The 19,209-nt window shown below is 32.8% G+C and overlaps 1 protein-coding gene across 1 annotated transcript; it reads left to right on the top strand.

Annotated features, from left to right (window-relative positions):
* The first annotated feature begins 1,453 nt into the window (after positions 1 to 1,453).
* Positions 1,454 to 18,781, top strand: LOC147078920 (transmembrane protease serine 9-like). The gene is made up of 8 exons (XM_085955497.1): positions 1,454 to 1,463; positions 3,517 to 3,706; positions 4,004 to 4,259; positions 5,568 to 5,857; positions 14,430 to 14,527; positions 14,825 to 15,011; positions 16,828 to 17,083; positions 18,432 to 18,781. The coding sequence occupies exons 1-8, from the start codon at positions 1,454 to 1,456 to the stop codon at positions 18,726 to 18,728; spliced, it is 1,584 nt and encodes a 527-aa protein (XP_085811623.1). The 3' UTR covers positions 18,729 to 18,781.
* Positions 18,782 to 19,209: the final 428 nt, after the last annotated feature.

The following is a 19,209-nucleotide window of genomic DNA, read 5'->3' as shown; positions in this document are numbered from 1 at the left end:
CAAATATGCATTTATATTCACAATAATATTTTAGTTTCGGATTATGCGTCTTTCAAAATGGATTTCTGTGCAACTCTTATAGCTGTGCATACACCCTAATAAAATATGCACTAGCATATAAATCCGGTCCCTAGTTATAATTTTGAGTTCCGCTCGCCGCTGCCGCTCCCCCCCGCTCGACCACTGTATTCTAGCACTTTTATAGTCTAGTAATTAGCTAATACCAATATTAATTATTTGCAGCATTTGTACTTACATTTTGTACAGTACTTAATGTATAATTTTTGTTATTTTGTTTGAGCTCATTATTCACTTTTGATATGGAAGATTTAAAAAAAATTATAACAGCTCGTCCAATTCGTCAACGTAAATATTAACAATTTAATCGCAAGCTTTGTGATTTCCGATTTATTGTAACTCTACAATAATTATTTATTCCATAAAGAAAATTTCAGCTTTCTATCGTGATAACACCAAAGTAGTTTTTTTTTGATTTGGAGATTATATTTTTGATTCTAATATAATCTTTTCTCTAGATCTTTCTTAATCAATTAAAGATAGCTATCCATTGTTCAATAAGATATTATCTAAGAGTCCACATGTGCCACGTAGGTCAAAATAGAGATATAGTGTTTTCAGAGTATAAGCCTGTAAATTCAATAAATATTGTAGAAAATCTATTTATATAATTTTGAAGTCTTATTATTTCATTATATTAACTTTATGTTAAAGATTTGATGCCTGCATAAAGTATTTTTATTACATTAAATAGTATTATTTTAAACCTCTCGATCTAATGGTTTAGAATATAGTAATTTTTCTCCGTGTCCGGAAACTTGTATGTATGCAATTTGCTGTATCACACTTCACCGTTAAATGTTGTATCGGAAATATATGGCCGAAGGTATATTAAAGATAGACCAACCTCTTTGAGTCGTATAAATCCATATCTAAATAAAACACTTTACAGGAAGCCAGCAGCAAACAAATTTTGAAAATTGACGATATACTGGATTATTTGTTAGGTTAGGTTTTCATTCTTGGATGGGTGACCGCTTTTTTTCACACGATAAAATAACGCACTCGAGTGGATTCAAACCACCGATTTTTCGGTTATCAGCTGAATGTGCTAGCTTTGCGCCACGAAATGGGACGGCAATAGTGACGATTTTACTGTATAATGCGATATAACTGCGAATTTCACAACTAGGAATAAGTTGTGATAATGTTAAAGTATTTTTTTAATGCAATAATAATTACATTATTATTTCTTTGGTAGATTTTCAGTTTGAAGCGTAATTTTAGTGCGTAAAATTTGGTGGTTTCATGAATGTTTTATATTAAACGCTTCAAAGCTGACAGAAGAAATAATTTAATTGAGACCTATGGTTTCTTTCAGTACCTATTAGACTTTCAATTGTCTAGAAAGTTATTTAGAAAGAAATTACTAGTAATGGTAAAAGGTAATTTATAAGACACTTCAATACAAATGACTGCTATCTTGAAATTTTAATGAAATTATCTTCAAAAACACGCGGTTAGAAAATCACCAAGTTCACTTAAATAACAAACAAGAACTGTTAAATGGCGAATACGGCTGCTGCAGTCACAGGATAATGATCAACAATATCAACACACACTATTATTACTAAAGCACTATGGGCGTAACAACAGTGATATTAGGCAATTCTGGCCTTAAGTCCGAAAAACTAAAGGATAGTTACAACCGAATCGCTTAGTATTTATCAAGTTTTTTCTCAAACTTCTTAAATACACCAATTAAAAACCTCGATTTCTCAGTAACCATAGAAGTTACGGCTTGCATTTATTTATCGATCTTATACAAAAACTCTGCAGAATCCAAATTCAATAAAACACGAGAATACCTAAATACTTCAGTTACGGACTCTGTGCTTAGTACGGCAGTATGGATGGTGTCAAAGTATATACTTACCTATTAGGTTGTGCACGTTCCAATTAAGGGGGGACATGCTCAGCGTACGTCAAAATGGAGCTTTTATCTATTTTCAAAGCATGATCCTGGAAATTCCTTAAACGTTGTAGATAATCTATTTTCATAATTTTAAAGCCTTATTATCCTTTATATTTATTTTAAACATTTGATGACTGCATAAAGTATTTTGATTACATAAAATAGTATTTTTTTAAACCTCTCGCTCTAATGTTTTAGAATATAGTCATATTTCAGTACGTCCATGTGAAGTGGTGTTAAGATTTTTTATATTTATTAATTTTTAAAAGCATTTATAAAACTATTAGTAAAATTGATGTCGACGTTAGTATAGTGAAATATTTACAATACAAAATTATATTGATAATCTCTGTCTCCCAAATTTGACAAGGATTAGGCATTTTATTATTAAAAAATGGGCACGATTTACACATTTAAAGATAATTTTAAAGATACTGATTATAAGCTATGTCTTTGACCATTCAAATGTGATAAACATTCTAGAAATAATGTTTGCTTTATAATGATTATTGACCTAAGAATAAGGTTGTATTTTTTTGAAATACGCCATTTCTATTGGCATTTCCCAGTGGCTAAGCTACAACATACGGCCGTAGCCATAAATTGACAAACGACAAATGAAGTAGGGAGTAAGATCATAGTAACGCGCGTGTTTGAGCATGTACCGTTAAAATAAAAATTGATTACGTACATGTTCAAACACGTTCACATGTTCAAGAACATAAAATATGTTAATATGTCAGTCACGAGTTACAATAAGAGTATTTATTAATTAAAATATTTTGCAAGTGAAAATATAAAAATTAGTTCGCTCTTCCCTGGAAAAAAGATAAAAGATAACACTATTATTTAAATTTATCGATTCTATTTACATAGATTATTCAGATATGATTAATAATACGTAATAATCAGATTTTACGTGATTAACGGACCTATATAAACGAAATCAAAGTAGGTATCCACTATCATTACATTACGATGATTCGTCTTACAGTGATTGCGTGTTTCCTGGTCTTTGCAAATGGTTAGTAAAATATGTTTTACCTAACGTATATATTTGAATATTTTACTTGGATTTTTATTGAATAGTGCAATCCCAATATTATTCAATACTTACATCATTTTTAATATATTTTTAGAAGTCTGCCAGACTTTAAAAACGTGCTGTGTGGGCATTAGTTGATAGTTTGCAGTATTTCTTCAACCATGTCCGATCCTTATAGGATCATATGGGCCCTTCACAGAGTGAATATTTTATATTTGTATTAACAGATTTTTGTTTTTACGAGAAATGGATTTCAGCCACTTGTTCAACCTATTAGGCCCACACTCTGCCTCATACACAAATTGGAAAGCAATATGTGTACTTGTCAGACCCAGGATTTGAACATGGGACCCACAATTCTATAGTTCAACGCTAAAGCCGTATTTACTGTTACGTTAGTATGTATTTCGATTTTCTCATTTTCTGCATATTGAATTGAAAATATTTGTAATATTTGAAAACATGATTTAATTTTTAGGCGCTGTCCTTTCCCCCATTCCTATGCACGATGAGAGGATTGTTGGAGGAACCCCTGCTGACATCAAGGAGGCTCCATACCAAGTTAGCTTGTTTGGAATAATTCCTAATAATGGCACCATCGTCCATGTATGCGGAGGATCCATCATCAGTCGCACCGTCATTCTTACAGCTGCCCATTGCTTTGATGTGTAAGTCTTTAATTATTTAAGTACCTATACAAAAGATACCAGAAAAAGTTGTAATCTGAATAGTCTAACATAGTCTTCTATATATACAAATAGAACGGGTTTCGACAGTTCAAACTGCCCTTACCTATGGATAATACTGAGAGTGCTCTCCTTAGATCATCGCCATTATCAAATCTTTGCATGAGAATAGCGAATGCTGTGTCAAAATTGGTGAAACTTTCACGGAATCTCTCGGGGTCCTGGCATAGATAGATAGATAATAGATAGATAAATCAAATCTTTTTTATGTTTTTCCAGATTAAACCTCCCTTCTATATGGAAGGTTCGTGCAGGGTCCACCAAAAATAATGGTGGCGGCCAAGTGATTAATGCCACCAAATTAGTGAGTCACGAAAAATATACCAACAAATCTGAAGATTATGACATCGCATTACTCTTCATGGCGAGTCCTTTGACCTTAGGACCTCTTGTAGCTATTGTCAACCTTCCCGCCCAAGGAGCTACTGTACCAGATGGCTCCGCAGGACTTGTCACAGGATGGGGACATCTATCCGTAAGTTAACGCCAATTCAAATTTTAAGTTTGCAGCAAACAGGGATTGTTACTACCCTCGCATAGCATGGAATAATATTGAACATTATCTGTATTGGTAAAGCACAGAAATCTTATGTTACATAATTCTCGTTTTGACTTTGCTGGATATATCATAAGGATTGCAGCATTTAAGCCATAAATCAGTTTATTCCTAATGTAGTGATGACTGATTATCCTGTTTGGATTTCACGAATCAATTCTCATTTTGTTATTTAGTCAATTGGTGGTTTAGGATGTAATACTAACCTGAGCACAAATTTGCCAATTTTCATAAATACTGAAAGAATGGTAATTTTGTGTCGTAATATAAAAAGCTTCGCATTAGATCAGGGGGGAGATGCAAACTTTTTGGATAGAGGACCAAATTCAAGAATTCAAAATGAGCGACGGGCCGCAAGTAAAATACCATTTTTAGATATACACTATTTATTATCACGAAAAATAAACATTACAAAAAAATAATGAGAAAAATGAAACTGTTGTAAATTTTTGAACATTTTTTTAAATTCAGGTGTTAATTTTGTAGTTGATATTCTCAAAACTGCTTCTAAATGGGCATCGGAGATATTTGATCGTAAAGAATTTTTATTGAGGTTCATGATCGAAAATGTTTGTTCACATAATTATATAGGTTGATCCAAAAATAACGAACATTTTTCTTGCATAATCTTTAAGTTGGTCGAATTTGTCTGAATTAAGGTCTGAATTAATTTTTGTAAAATTTGGAGATTTCTTCACGACGATGCAATTCTCTTAAATCAGTGTCACACTGCAGATCAATAATGTCAAGTTGTAGCTCTGTCGGTACACTATCAATATCTATTGATATACATACAGTATCTACATCCAGGGCGAGATTACAATCCGAAATTTCTTTTCATTCATTCCCAATCGATGTTCAACGTAGAAAATAGTGGTTTTATAGTGTGAGACGAGGCGCAAGGAAGACGTACTGAGATAATACATTTACGAAACAACAAGTTCTTCAAATTTTAATCTATTGTCAATACTTTTTAAAAAATATATAAAAAAGTTATTTGTCATCAGAAGTACAATTAATAATGACGGGCGCAAAAAAAATACCCGGCGGGAAGAAGGTTCTACGAATATTGCCAGTCTTGTGAATTTATTCCATTTTTACATGCAATAAAGATGTAAATTGCTGTATATATAAAACATATAAAATAATTATTCATGACTAGCTTTACATATTTATTTTGGAGATTCTATAACATATTATATATATGTATTTTTTTTTAATGAACAGGAAGGCGGTATCGGTCCCATAAATTTGTACAAAGTCACACTCCCAACTATCAACCAACAACAGTGCGTCAAGGCATACGCCGGTGTACACACCATCACAGATAACATGATATGCGCCGGTCGTCTAGGAATTGGAGGTCAAGATGCCTGCCAAGGAGATTCTGGTGGCCCATTCGTAGTCGGCGGAGTACTCATTGGAATCACCTCATTCGGCGAAGGATGCGGCAGTGCTAAATACCCAGGAGTCTGGGCTAGAGTTCCAATCTTCAGGAACTGGATTAACAGCAAGATGTAAATCTTTCATTATGATTTCCAATATAAACTTCCTGTAACGTACAATACGAGTCATGTTAGCATATTATATTAATTACCTGTACAATATTTTGATATATTATAAATATTTTTTATTTGAATTAAATACATTTTGTATACCATTTGAGATGTTAATTTTTTTGTTGATTTTTTCCACAAATTTCCTTATAAGAGCTTAATTCCTTAGTGCTTGGCCAGAGGAAACGTGCAAGTAACGGGATGGCAGCGGCGCGTGAAACTCAAACATATAACCCTCCTTTCACATTACACGGTTTTGGCCGTACGGCAAAAAATCGAACGGTCAATATCCGAATCGACAACAAGTTTACTCTCTTTTCTCACTATACGGTTTATGCACGGTTTTTTCCGTCACGAGCTCAGTTTGTGGTTGAGTCGAGTGTTGTGCTGTTTGGTTAAAACCGTCTAATAATAATATTATGAAAGCGTGCATTAGGTCACCTACACCATGAGTCATGTCCGGCCGCCGTGCAATGCAGTGGCAATTCCCGGCTGCTATACGGCACCGTTTTAACCGTCGCTGTGTAATGTGAAAAGAGCCATGCTCTTCTTCGCGCCACTGTTGCCGTTCGATTTTTAGCCGTACGGCCAAAACCAAATAATGTGAAAGGAGCGCTGTCTACAAACATTTCACACTGTTATACGATTGCGTTCCGCATGCCGCTGCCGCCCCACTGCCTGCTTGAGCTTGTTTGAGCTCATTATTCACTTTTGATATGGAAGATTTAAAAAAAAATGTAACAGCCCGTCCAATCCGTCAACGTAAATCTAAACCATATAACCGCAAACTTCATGATTCATAATTTATTGTTACTTTACAATAATTATTTACCCCTGAAAGAAAATTTCAGCTTTTTATCGTGATAATGGGAACAAAGGACTAAGTATTTTTTGATTTTCAGATTTTATTTTTGATTCTAAAATAATCTTCTCTCTAGATCTTACTTAATCAATTAAACATTTACAATAAGATATTATCTAAGTATTACCACATTTGCCACGTAGGTCAAAATAGACATTTGATGCTATTTGCAGAGTATAAGCCTGAGCATCATTAAACGTTGTAGAAAATCTATTTATCTTAAACATTTGATGCCTGCATAAAGTATTTTTAATACACAAAATAGTATTCTTTTAAACCTTTCGATCCAATGGTTTATATTGTTTAGAATATAGTCATTTTTCCCCGTGTCCAGAAACTTGTACGTATGCAGTTCGCCACATCACACATCACCGTGAAATGTTGTATCGGAAATATATGGCCGTATATTAAAGACTGTTCAACCTCTTTGGGTCGAATAGTACTGACTAGGGATTCCAATCCCAGGATCCCGAGCTATTTTCGATACCTATGAATCCCAGGTCCCTTTTAATAACAAATAACTACATTAGAAATAAACTGAGTTTGATTTATACCCATGTGTAAGTTGCCGATTCATTTTATTTTTTCACATAAATTAATAAAAATGAGAATGATTGGGAAAAAACAATGCTTCGCACTATTAAAAAAGTAATTCCACCATGATCTCATACGTTTTACGGCAGTTTCATATTTGGCTGACTAATTAGACTTATGAAGCGGAAATGCCATAAGCACACCATGATTTGCTTTACTATTTTAAATCTCGCTAACCCATTCATTAAGTCTTTACTATCAGAAACAGCAATCTCATATTAAATTCACATTATTATTTATATTACGATATTATTTACTCCGATAAACTTATGTATTTCCAAGATTGAACGTACACAATATTAATAATAAATGTCTTAAATAGTATAAATTATACTAGATTCATGCTCTGAAAATTCATGCTCTGAAAATTCAGCTATGAAAATTAAATTAATGTTCATATTGAATCTAATAAAATTGGAGACCGTAATATTGTATACAGCTATCTCTTTTCGTAAAGAAAGCTCACGGCGAACTGTGTCACGGTGAAATGTTTTACGTAAAATTTACATGTAACAATTTTTCTCAGCCGTCATATATTTCCATTGACTTAGGATTAAGTAGAGTACTTTGCGTGGCAAAGTCCTTAAAAAAACCTCGATAGTAAATGCATAAGTATCCATAATGACAGCTAGAAAAAAGTGATTAAATTTTGAATGCAGCCACAACAGTATCTTTCTCTTCATTCTTTCCCATTAAAAAAATATGCTTAGTTTAAAATTAACGATTAGTAAGGCTAAGCTCGCAAAGATGGCCGAACTGCTATGCGTCAGACTTATACGGCGTCGGTCCCAGGTGAGGGTCCCGAATCTGGCAAAAAAGGTTATGTTGTTTGGACCTAGGTATGGATCTAATAAGTTAAGGAAGTGACTAATATACATTTCTCGTAAAAACACACCTAAATAAAAAAATCTCCTCGTGAGGCGGCCCAAATCCCTATAGAATTGCAGGACCAACAAAAAAAAAACTCGCTAACATTCCCAAATTATTCATGGTTTATCATCACATAACTCCTTAGTCCAAGCAGACTCGAAATGCTGCCTCTATAGTATTTTTTAAATGTAAATCCATTATCTACCACCTTAGACTATAGATAAAATATGTCTACCACATTTTATCAGTTATACGTAACAAATATAATCGAACAAAGTATGCCAGACACTGAACTTTGATGTTGAGCGAGCTGGCGCGTACTGGAGCTGGTTCGATGTTCACTCACGTTTTGGTAAACGGACAACACATTTTTGGATGGATGATATATTATGAGGTTGCTGAATGATGATGATAAGTTCAGGATGGATGATTGATGGACACGATGTTCACTCGAACCGTAACAGACTTAGTGCAACAAAAGTTGAACAGATATGTTTTGAGTTAACTTTTGAATTACTCTTTATAACGCGATGCGGCTTGTAGGTAGCGACGATAAAGTTATAACAAACTTGCTCACATCCGCTGGCTGCATAATGCATATCACTTGAGCTAACTGCCTTATTCGCCATCACGGTCGTATTATGACACGTAATTACTCTTCGTCTGGTCTTGTGACAATAATAAATAAGGGGATTTGTGTAGGTCCCCACCTACATGAATGCGACCATAATTTGGCCCAACCAGTCGCTTATACCAATTTTTCGTGTATTACATATCATAAACACAGAACGAGTACCGGTCAGAATGACAGGATTCTCACGAATATTGGTATCTTACCTACTTTTTATTATCTCTCTTGTAATTTGTAACTGACATTTGTAGGATAACTCTACAATCCCTGTAGAGAAATATCAGATATCAGAAATATACTCGTGGACCTACATATTAGAGACACAGTACCAGTAAGAACGACGGGATTATCACTTATATTGGTATTTGCCCTACATACATATTTTGTAACGTCTTATGAACGAATGCTTGAATATAAATTAGTTCGCCATGGATACCACATATTCTTATCTAGATATCTGAAGATAAGGTTCACAATTTTTGTTTTGTCTTGCCATTACGAATAAAAGCTAAAAAGATTATGACTGTTGATAAATATAAGCAGAAAAACAAACCTATATCAGCAAGATTATTATCAAATTGTCAGATTACTAAGTACATATTTTTGAAACGATCTACCTATCATAGTCTAGACTCTAGAGGACTTAAGGTTATCTTCACAGGGGAGACAGAGGGTCTAGTCACTAGTGGGAGTGTATGTATATGGAAGATAACGTTTTTTTAGAAATGTGAATTTAAGGTCACAAGTTTTAGCATGGATACATGCTTTTGTGTTGACCTCCCGGGCGGATTCTTTACGAAAAATCGCACAGGAGTAACGAAAAATAAAGTCACAAAAGTAGCGCGGCCGCGAGAGACTCCAGTCGGCCACGAATGGCGCTTCGGGAATGACGTGTAAACCCGAATTCAGAGAATCAGTAGGCAAAGCATGTTCCATGTTTAATAATTTTAGCCGACATGATTTTTTTTTTATTAGAATATTTCTACTTTCTAAATACTTACAACAGTACTATCGATTTTTTTTATTTAAAAAAATGAATAATTTTATTACTAGTCCGTTTGATATGCCTGACCGTGTGTGATGCAAGTCTAAAGGAGTCTATGTTTCTGTTATCATCAAAAATACCCTTATGAATGAGACAATCAATTAAGCCACATTTAATATTTTTTGAATTATTCTGTGTACTGTCTTTCTTTACAAACAATTTTTAAAGATATTCTCTTAAAATATAAGAGGCCATGAACTAAAATATTTTTACTAGTTTTGTTCAAAGAAAAAAAAGTCACTAGTTGTGGAACAGTCTATCATAAAAAGATGACCCCTTTGGCTTTTATCACTGTGAATTACTTTTCGCTTCATAAATAAGTATGTATATTAAAATGTTGTTGAATAAAAGATAATTTTAAAATAGTATAATTCTTTTCTCAACCAATTCTATTTCATTTGATCCATAAATCTGCCAGTTTTTCGCCCTCTTTAATTTCCACCCGATGATGGAATGGATGGATTACCACTCTGCAGTTATTTGGTCACATACCCCGCGTAGAAAATAAAGACTTGAAAAAACCCGTTTAAAAAAAAATCGGTTAGGTACATTTTCAAACACGCGCGTTAACATCATTTTACTCCCAACCTCTATTATAGTTTGTCAATTTATGGCTACGGCCGTATGTTGTAGCTTAACTACTGGGAGATGCCAAAAGAAATGGCGTATTTCAAAAAAACACTACCTTATTCTTAGGTCAATAATTATTATAAAGCAATCATTATTCGTAGGTTGTTTATCACACTTGAATGGTCAAAGACATAGCTTATAATGAGTATCTTTAGAATTATCTTCAAATGTGTTAATCTTGCCCATTTTTTGAATAATAAAATGCCTAATTCTTGTCAAATTTGGGATCGGAGAGATTATCAATATAATTTTTTATCATAAATATTTCACTATAACAATGTCGACATAAATTATACTGATGGTTTTATAAATGCGGTTAAAAATTAATAAATGTAAAAAATCCTAACACCACTGCACATTTATGTACTGAAATATGACTATATTCTAAAATATTAGAGCGAGAGGTTTAAAAGAATACTATTTTATGTAATAAAAATACTTTGTGCAGTCATTAAATGTTTAAAATAAATATAAAAGATAATAAGGCTTCAAAATTATATAAATAGATTATCTATAACGTTTAAGGTATGTCCAGGATCGTGCTTTGAAAATAGAAAAAAAGCTCCATTTTGACCCACGCTGAGCACGTCCGCCGTTAATACTTGTAGCCATTTTTAAGCAGAGTTGAATTCATTTTGAGTGAATTCTGTTTTGTATGAAAAGTTATTATTGTCGGTTGCTAAGGGGGTCCTAGCAACTAAATTATTAAAATATACGTGCGTTACTATGGAAATAAATATGAAATGTCAAAATGACATTTCAATATTCTATAATATTTATTCAGTATTTCTATGAAGTACAATAAAAAGTTTTTATTAATAGGTACATAGAATTGTCAAGCTTATATGATTCAACAACAAATTTAAAAACGTGGTATATAAAAAGTTATTTTTATCTTTAGATCGAAATAAATATAGCAATTTCTAATCTATACACCATTATTATTTTATCTAGATTATAATATGTATCATTTACGATCATAATTATTTAAAATAATTTATAAACAAATAATAATTAAATATATTTATCATGTTTAATCAGCGCAGGAAAATTAAGAAACAATTAAAAAAACACGTATATATTTTTTTTTAAATCATGAAAGAAAGTGTCGTACAGTTAGTAATCAGGGATACGACATATCTATAGACATATCGAAAAAAAGCTTACGTAACTAAATATAAGCTCTTTTAACTAAAATACTCTGTTATAAAATCATTTCGTAAATTTGACTAAGTTAGGATAGCACTTATTATAATTATTCAGGTTCAAAAGATCGCGCCCACGATGACCGAGCGGTAACGTGTCGGCTTATAATGTCGCGGGTAGTGGATTTGAATCACGTTTCAGGCAAATTCACGTGTTGTTTTTTTAATATTTGTTTGAAGTCAAAGTTATAGACTTAATAGGTTGAGATGGCAAGTAAAAATTAAAATCTGTAATACAACCATCAGTCGTGAGTAGGGAATCCAATCTCGAGCCAAAATTTTGATCCTGGGATTTAGGGATTACAATTTGACGATCCCTAGATTGGCATTTTTTTCGATAGTTAATATAAAATTTTTATATATACAAAAAACATTGATAAAATCGGTCAAAAATAAATCTAGTATTATTTATACTATTTAAAATATTTATTGTTAATATTTCGTACGTTGATTTTTGGAAATACATAAGTTTAATGGAGTACATAATATTGTAATATAAATAATAATTTGAAAGTAAAACAGTTTTACTTATTTTTTTATGAAAAGATAACAAATACAAATACAAGTCCAATTAAAATAAAAAAATAACATTGTGTCAACAATAAATACAATATTATAAAAAAATAAACATTAATCTGAATAATATGCCCGAAGTATTACCAAAGCATGAAGTGTTAGTTTTTTAGTTTTTTCCGATGTTGTTACGATTGCGTAAGCCAGTAAAAATGGTTGTTTATTATCCGGTGTTTTTTCCTGGAACCAGTGGGTCTCCAAAGTAGCAATGTCTGGTAGTACGCAAAGGTTTACTTTCTATTAAAAGAAGGCAGCTGAGGTGTACGAGTAAATGGCTGTAACGTCTAACTCATGGGTGGCCAACCCGCGGCCCGCGGGCCGCATGGGGCCCACTAGCTGTCAACTTGTGGCCCGCGGAGCAGTGAGAAAATAAAAATAATATCAAATGCTGCCGCTAGATGTGCTAATTTTGCAAATTGAGATCCGATTTTGGCTCGCTCGAATTTGAATTCGCGCGCGAACACGCACATACTCCTTTTTTCATTTTTTCAATTCTCCAACGCCATCTCATCTTATGTCAGAAAGTTATATCACTGATGGCATTTTATTTATTTTCGATATAGTTAGTCACCTAAAATTATGTTAATAGTCGTCTACAAGGAAAATATCAATCAATTAATAACGTGTATAATATTATTTCCGCATTCCCGACGAAACTTGAGCTTTGGGAACAATAGTCAAGGAAAAAGAAATCTTCATCCCTTTCCTACATTGTTATTGCAACCAGACGTGACACAGGGAGCGGCGGATAAATACGTTTCGTTGATATCCGACTTGAACCTTGAATTCGATAACCGATTACAAGATTTTGAAAAGCACCTTGTGCTTTTTGCTGCATTTGCAAAGCCATTCTCCGTATACGTGAATTTTTAACCGGGAAATTTACAAATGGAACATTGTGAAATATGGTGCGATGAACAGTTCAAGGAAAAATTCCATCAGGTTGGTTTGGAAGAGTTTTACAAAACATATTTGGACAAGGAGACATATCCTGCATTTTACAAACATGCTCTAATGATGACTTCACCATTTGGAAACATTTACACGTGTGAAAAGCTTTTTAGTCGGATGAAGCATATCAAATCCCGAGTGAGAACAGTAATCACTGATGTGCATTTGGAGAACTGTTTGCGTGTAGGAACAACCTCACTCGGTATCGATATTGATGCACTTAGTTCTGCCACACAAAATCAAACCTCTCACTAAAATTTATTATTTTTATATTAGGTATTTAGTTTATTTTTTATTCTTTAAAAAAAGTCTAATCTAATAAATATGTATGATTCTCATTTATGTTTTATTTTAATGATATATATATTAAATATTTATTTTTTGTTTTGTATAATAAAAATTATTTATGTTAAAACTATTTACAAATCTGAACGATTTTCAATTATAAAATTTCGTAGAATTATTAATATTGCGTTTAGTGTTCACATATATTATGAGATTGCTGTTTCTGATGGTTAAGACTTAATGAATGGGTTAGCGAGATTTAAAATAGTAAAGTAAATCATGGTTTATGGCGTTTCCGCTTCATAAATCTAAAATTCAGTGATAATGTCAGCCAAATATGAAACTGTCGTAAAAAGTGTGAGATCATGGTGGAATCACTGTGTTAAAAGTGCGAAGCATTATTTTTTCCAATCTTTCTCATTTTATTATTAATTTATGTGAAAAAATAAAATGAATTGGCAACACATGGGTAATATATCAAACTTTATTCAAACTCAGTTTATTTCTAATGCAGTTATATGTCATTAAAAATATTTTATCTGTTACCTATACTTTCGTTTTTATTTTTTTCCCATAAAAATTGATAAAAAATATGAATCCCGAAAGTTTCGGGATTATATTTACCAATCCCGGGAATAATAGATAGCAAAAACAGTCCGGGATCCCGGGAGTGGAATCCCTCATCGTGAGTAAGACTATTAATTAATTAAAGTATTTTGCTAGATTTTTACAGAATTACCATAAATATTAAAATTATATAGGTTGGTGGTGTTTTTTGTCATCCATGAAAAAAATATAATAGATTTTATCACTGTTATCAAAATTTATCATTTCCATAATAATATGCACTTAGTATGCATTATTATATAATAATCCGATTTTACGAGATTAACGGACCTATATAAACGACATCAAGGTACCAGCTATCATTACATCACGATGTTTCGTCTTGCAGTGATTGCGTGTTTCCTAGTCTTTGCCAATGGTGAGTAAAATATTTTTTTACTTAAATATTTTACTTAGATCTACTTTTTAATTTCATTGAATGGTGGATTCCAGTATTATTTAATAAAGCATTTACTTGACGGGTCAAACTTTAAATACGTGTGAATTAAAAAGAGTGAAAATATGTACCTAGGCATTCGTTACTAGTTTGCAGTATTGACTACTGCATTATAATGTATTTATTTATTTTTATTTTCAGTAAATTGCAAAAACAAAATAAAATATTTATCATCGTTGCCAAAGTGCGAAACATTTGAAAACATGATTTTATTTTTAGGTTCTGTCCTTCCCTCCATTCCTATGCAGGATGAGAGGGTTATTGGAGGAACCCCTACTGATATCAAGGAGCATCCTTATCAAGTCAGCATGTTCGTACAACATGTTAATTTAACCATCTTCCATTTATGCGGAGGATCCATCATCAGTCGCACCGTCATTCTGACAGCTGCGCATTGCTTTCGCGAGTAAGTCATTGATTATTTTAGCAAAAAAAGTTATAAGCTGAATAGTCTATTTTAGTATGCTGCTTTGTGTATTATGAAAAGCATTTCGACAGTCCGCTCATACCAGTTCGATAATAGTGATCTTCTAAGATCGTCGCCATTATCAAAGCCCTCCATGAATAACGAAAGTTGCATCAAAATTGGTGACACTTTCACTGAATGTCTCGGGATTATGTCAGGAGTCAGACAGGGCTGTGTCTTTTCTCCGATTATCTTTATCATCCTCTTTCACTTCATATTATGAAAGTCAATATCATCTGACCAATGTAAAGCTGTCACTCTGGAATACGCAATGATGCTGACACGGTGATTAAGATTTTCTCCTGATTAGAGAAGGGCAAAACGTCGAGATTTGCAAAGGTAGCTCGCCATCCAAATGGGATTATTTGGAGCAACATTCTACTTTATACGGAATATCTGAAAGTCACGACTGTTGTCAGTTAAAATGTAATTTTACCTATTCGATCATCATCAGCAGCCTTTTATCACACTTACAGTGAAGAAGTAACGTTGGACCTGGTTCGGGCACGTGCTGCGAATACTTCAAGAAAATTTCAATCTGGCTCATCGATTCTTCAAGCCAATTGGATCTCGGTATCCTAAAAAGCCGCTAAATATCACTCACAGAGTGTATATGGAGTGTAGCTACGTGATCGCATTGCGAGTATCTCGAAATTTATCTAATTGAGAATTCTTCAACCTTTATTTGTCGATGCCCTTTAAATTTCCACAATTTTGTCGTGTATCAATCGTAGCACACTTGCCATAGGTTTTCCACAGCTCTATTTTTTGAGCTTATTTAATTATTGTAAAGGTAAATATGTGTGTTTATTATGTAATTTCATTCATAAATTATTATGAATTCGGTGATTTTATAATTATTATTCATCCGAATTATTTATAATTAATAACGGTCCATAAAATTTCGCTAAAGCCGCGTTGACACGGTCCAAGGATCCAAGTACACTTGTACCGAATACCATCCAAGTGCACTCGTATGAGACATCTTCATACTAATTATTCCTTTCCAAGCTAACCGCGTCCTACTCATCCAAGTTAACTTGGATAGGAATAATTAGTATGAAGCTGTCACTTGGACGGCACTCAATCCAAGTGTACTTGGATCGTACTTGGATCGTGTCAATGCGGTTTAATCGATGGCATTCGGCTTAGTAATCAATTGAGGCTATATCTCAGTTGAGGCATGGTCTAAAAAGATCCTGGTTAGGCTAGGATCCGATGCGCGGATTGTGCAAATGACGTGCGCCGAACGAAATATAATTTGTCATATAAATCCAAAATGCGTCTATTTAATGTTCTGTTTATTGTTATTTTACTAACAATAATAATAATATATTGACGTTTTCTTTTTTAAGTAAATGGGTTACGTTTTTAGTCATCTTTACACGATTTAAGAATTAATACCCCCGTCGTCATCACGACACAATTTGACGTGTTCACACCTAGATGCTCGCTCTCCGATTGCCAGCGAGTCCGAAATTTCGTCGCCCCTATAAATAGTTGAAAATTATTTGCCGTTTCACTGAAGTATCGTCTTAATGTGTGAAATTGACATTACTGACTAAATAATGGTAACTTTACTAACATCCGGGAGAGTAAAGTTTTTTGATGACATTCTTGTGCTTGCGATAATAAAATTACTTTTGTTCTGTAGAAACCGAATACACGTTATTTTAAGAATTTTAGATTGTAGAATATTTTTGAAGACAAATAATATATTATGAAATAATTTCAAAATCTTTTTGTGATCTTCCAGTATAAACATCGCTAATAAATGGAGAGTCCGCGCAGGGTCGACCAAAAACGACGGTGGCGGCCAAGTGATTGAGGCCACCAAATTTGTGATTCACGAAAAATATAACAACAAAACATTCGATAATGACATCGCATTACTCTTCATGGTGACTCCTTTGACCTTAGGACCTGGTGTAGCTATCATCACCCTTCCCAGCCAAGGAGCTCCTGTACTAGATGGATCCTCAGCACTAATCACTGGATGGGGAATGATATCTGTAAGTATATGTTTTCAGATTTTAAGTTTGTAGCAGTGTTGACAATACGTTTATCTTGAATATTTTATTTTATTGATAAAGCTCAGAAATCTTATTTTAAAAGATTTTAGTTTTAAATTTGCTTGATATACGAGTAGGGATTCATTTTTTTATCGATACCGGTTTCAAAAATTCAATACACTGTTATTTTAGGTATTAAGAAAGCATACACATTTATGTTTTTAGAACTTGAAATTAATGCTATTTTACATCACTTACTACTATATTGTAGATTAAATTTAATGTATAAGTGTTATGCTGTCAAAATGCAAATATATTGGCTGAAACTAACAAAGGTTAAATAATATTATATCAAAATACCTCAAATATACTCATAGACTAATAATTGTCACGATGAATTAACATATTTCGAAAAAGATAACATTCGTGGCTAATATTTCCAATTATTTTATAACTATTGATCCAACGTTAGTAGTATATTTAACAAACGTTGAATTTCAGAGAGATTTTTCAGTACCCGGACTTACTGTATTCGTACAAATTAACAGTTGTAAAACATTATGATCTATGCATATTTACAAATTTACTTAAGGTTGCTATAAAATAGTGTTTTTAATAGATTTTAATAGTCATATTTATTGATATGTACTTATTTTTTTTTATAATATGTTTTGACGAATACCGGTATTCAATAATAAATACCGAAATACCGGTATTGATATATTCATTCGGTATTGCAATCCCTATAATATACGAGAATTATAAAGATTTCAGCATTTAATCCATCTTCGCGTATTCATAGCTTCCGAGATATTTATCCAGATTCCTCTGATCAAGTTTATCAGTTTATTCCTAGTGAAGTGATGAGAGATTTTCTTGTATCCCATGGATGAATTCTCCTTTTGTTATTCAGTCAATTAGTGGTTTAGAATTTAATACCAACCTGAGCTCAAATAATCAATTTTTCATAAAAAATACTGTATGAATGGTAACTTGGTAGTTATCTGCATAATAAATACATGGTCCACTAAGCAAAGGATATGAATTAAAATGAAGAAGATTCTATGAATATCACCGGTTTTGCAAAGTTATTCGATGTTTAAATGTAATGCAGATGTAAATTTCTGTAAACCTACTTCACATAAAAAATAATTCATAAGTTGCATTAGATAGTACATGGGTGTATTTTGAGCAGTCTATAACAGGTTTATATATTTTTAATTTAACTTATTAGCATAACAGCACCCAGCCCACAACTTTATACAAACTCACCATCACCACCAGCATGATTAGCTTTACTTGTATTGTGTCTATAACATGTTTATATATTTTTAATTTGACTTAACAGGCTAACGGAACCACTCCCGTAAATTTGCAAAAAGTCACCATCCCTATTATGAACCAACAGCAGTGCAACAAGGTATACACCGGTATACATGTCATCACCGATAACATGATATGCGCCGGTCGTGTAGGAGTCGGTGGTCAAAGTGCCTGCGTAGGAGATTCTGGTGGCCCACTCGTAGTTGGCGGAGTGCTCATTGGAATCACTTCATTCGGTGCTTCAGTATGCGGCAGTCCTAGATTGCCAGGGGTCTCGGTTAGAGTACCAATGTTTAGAAACTGGATAAACAGCCACATGTAAATTTTTCATTATGATTTCCACAATTTCTCTCCGTAATGTACAATATAAATCATGTCAGCATAGATTACATATTTTTACAATATCATTTTTTTTTATATAATAATAAATAATTTTTATTTAAAATAAAAGGTTTTGTATAATCATTAAAAAGGTTAAGTTTTTTTTTATTTTTTCCTCCTATTTCCTTATTCGAACCTCCTTTCTTAGCCAATCTCAATATTAATATTTTATAGAGGTTGTACACTTTGAACAGTAATGTATATTTTTTTGTTGAGCTCATTTCAGTTTCAATCTGAAAGATTTAAAAAAAAATTAACAGCCCTTCCGTCCACTCTGAAAACCCATACAATAGCAAACTTCGTGATTCACAATTAAACCCATAAAATTACGTACTTACTACTTATAGAAAATTTCAGCTTTCTATCTTGTTAATGAGACATGGGAATGGAATGTCAATGGGATGGAGTTTTTTTTTGATTCC

The sequence above is a fragment of the Rhyacophila brunnea genome, unplaced genomic scaffold, assembly GCF_057557595.1.
Source record: "Rhyacophila brunnea isolate RB1 unplaced genomic scaffold, BYU_Rbru_1.0 scaffold_10, whole genome shotgun sequence".
Taxonomy (NCBI): domain Eukaryota; kingdom Metazoa; phylum Arthropoda; class Insecta; order Trichoptera; family Rhyacophilidae; genus Rhyacophila; species Rhyacophila brunnea.
This window is presented reverse-complemented; position numbering and strand designations above follow the sequence as displayed.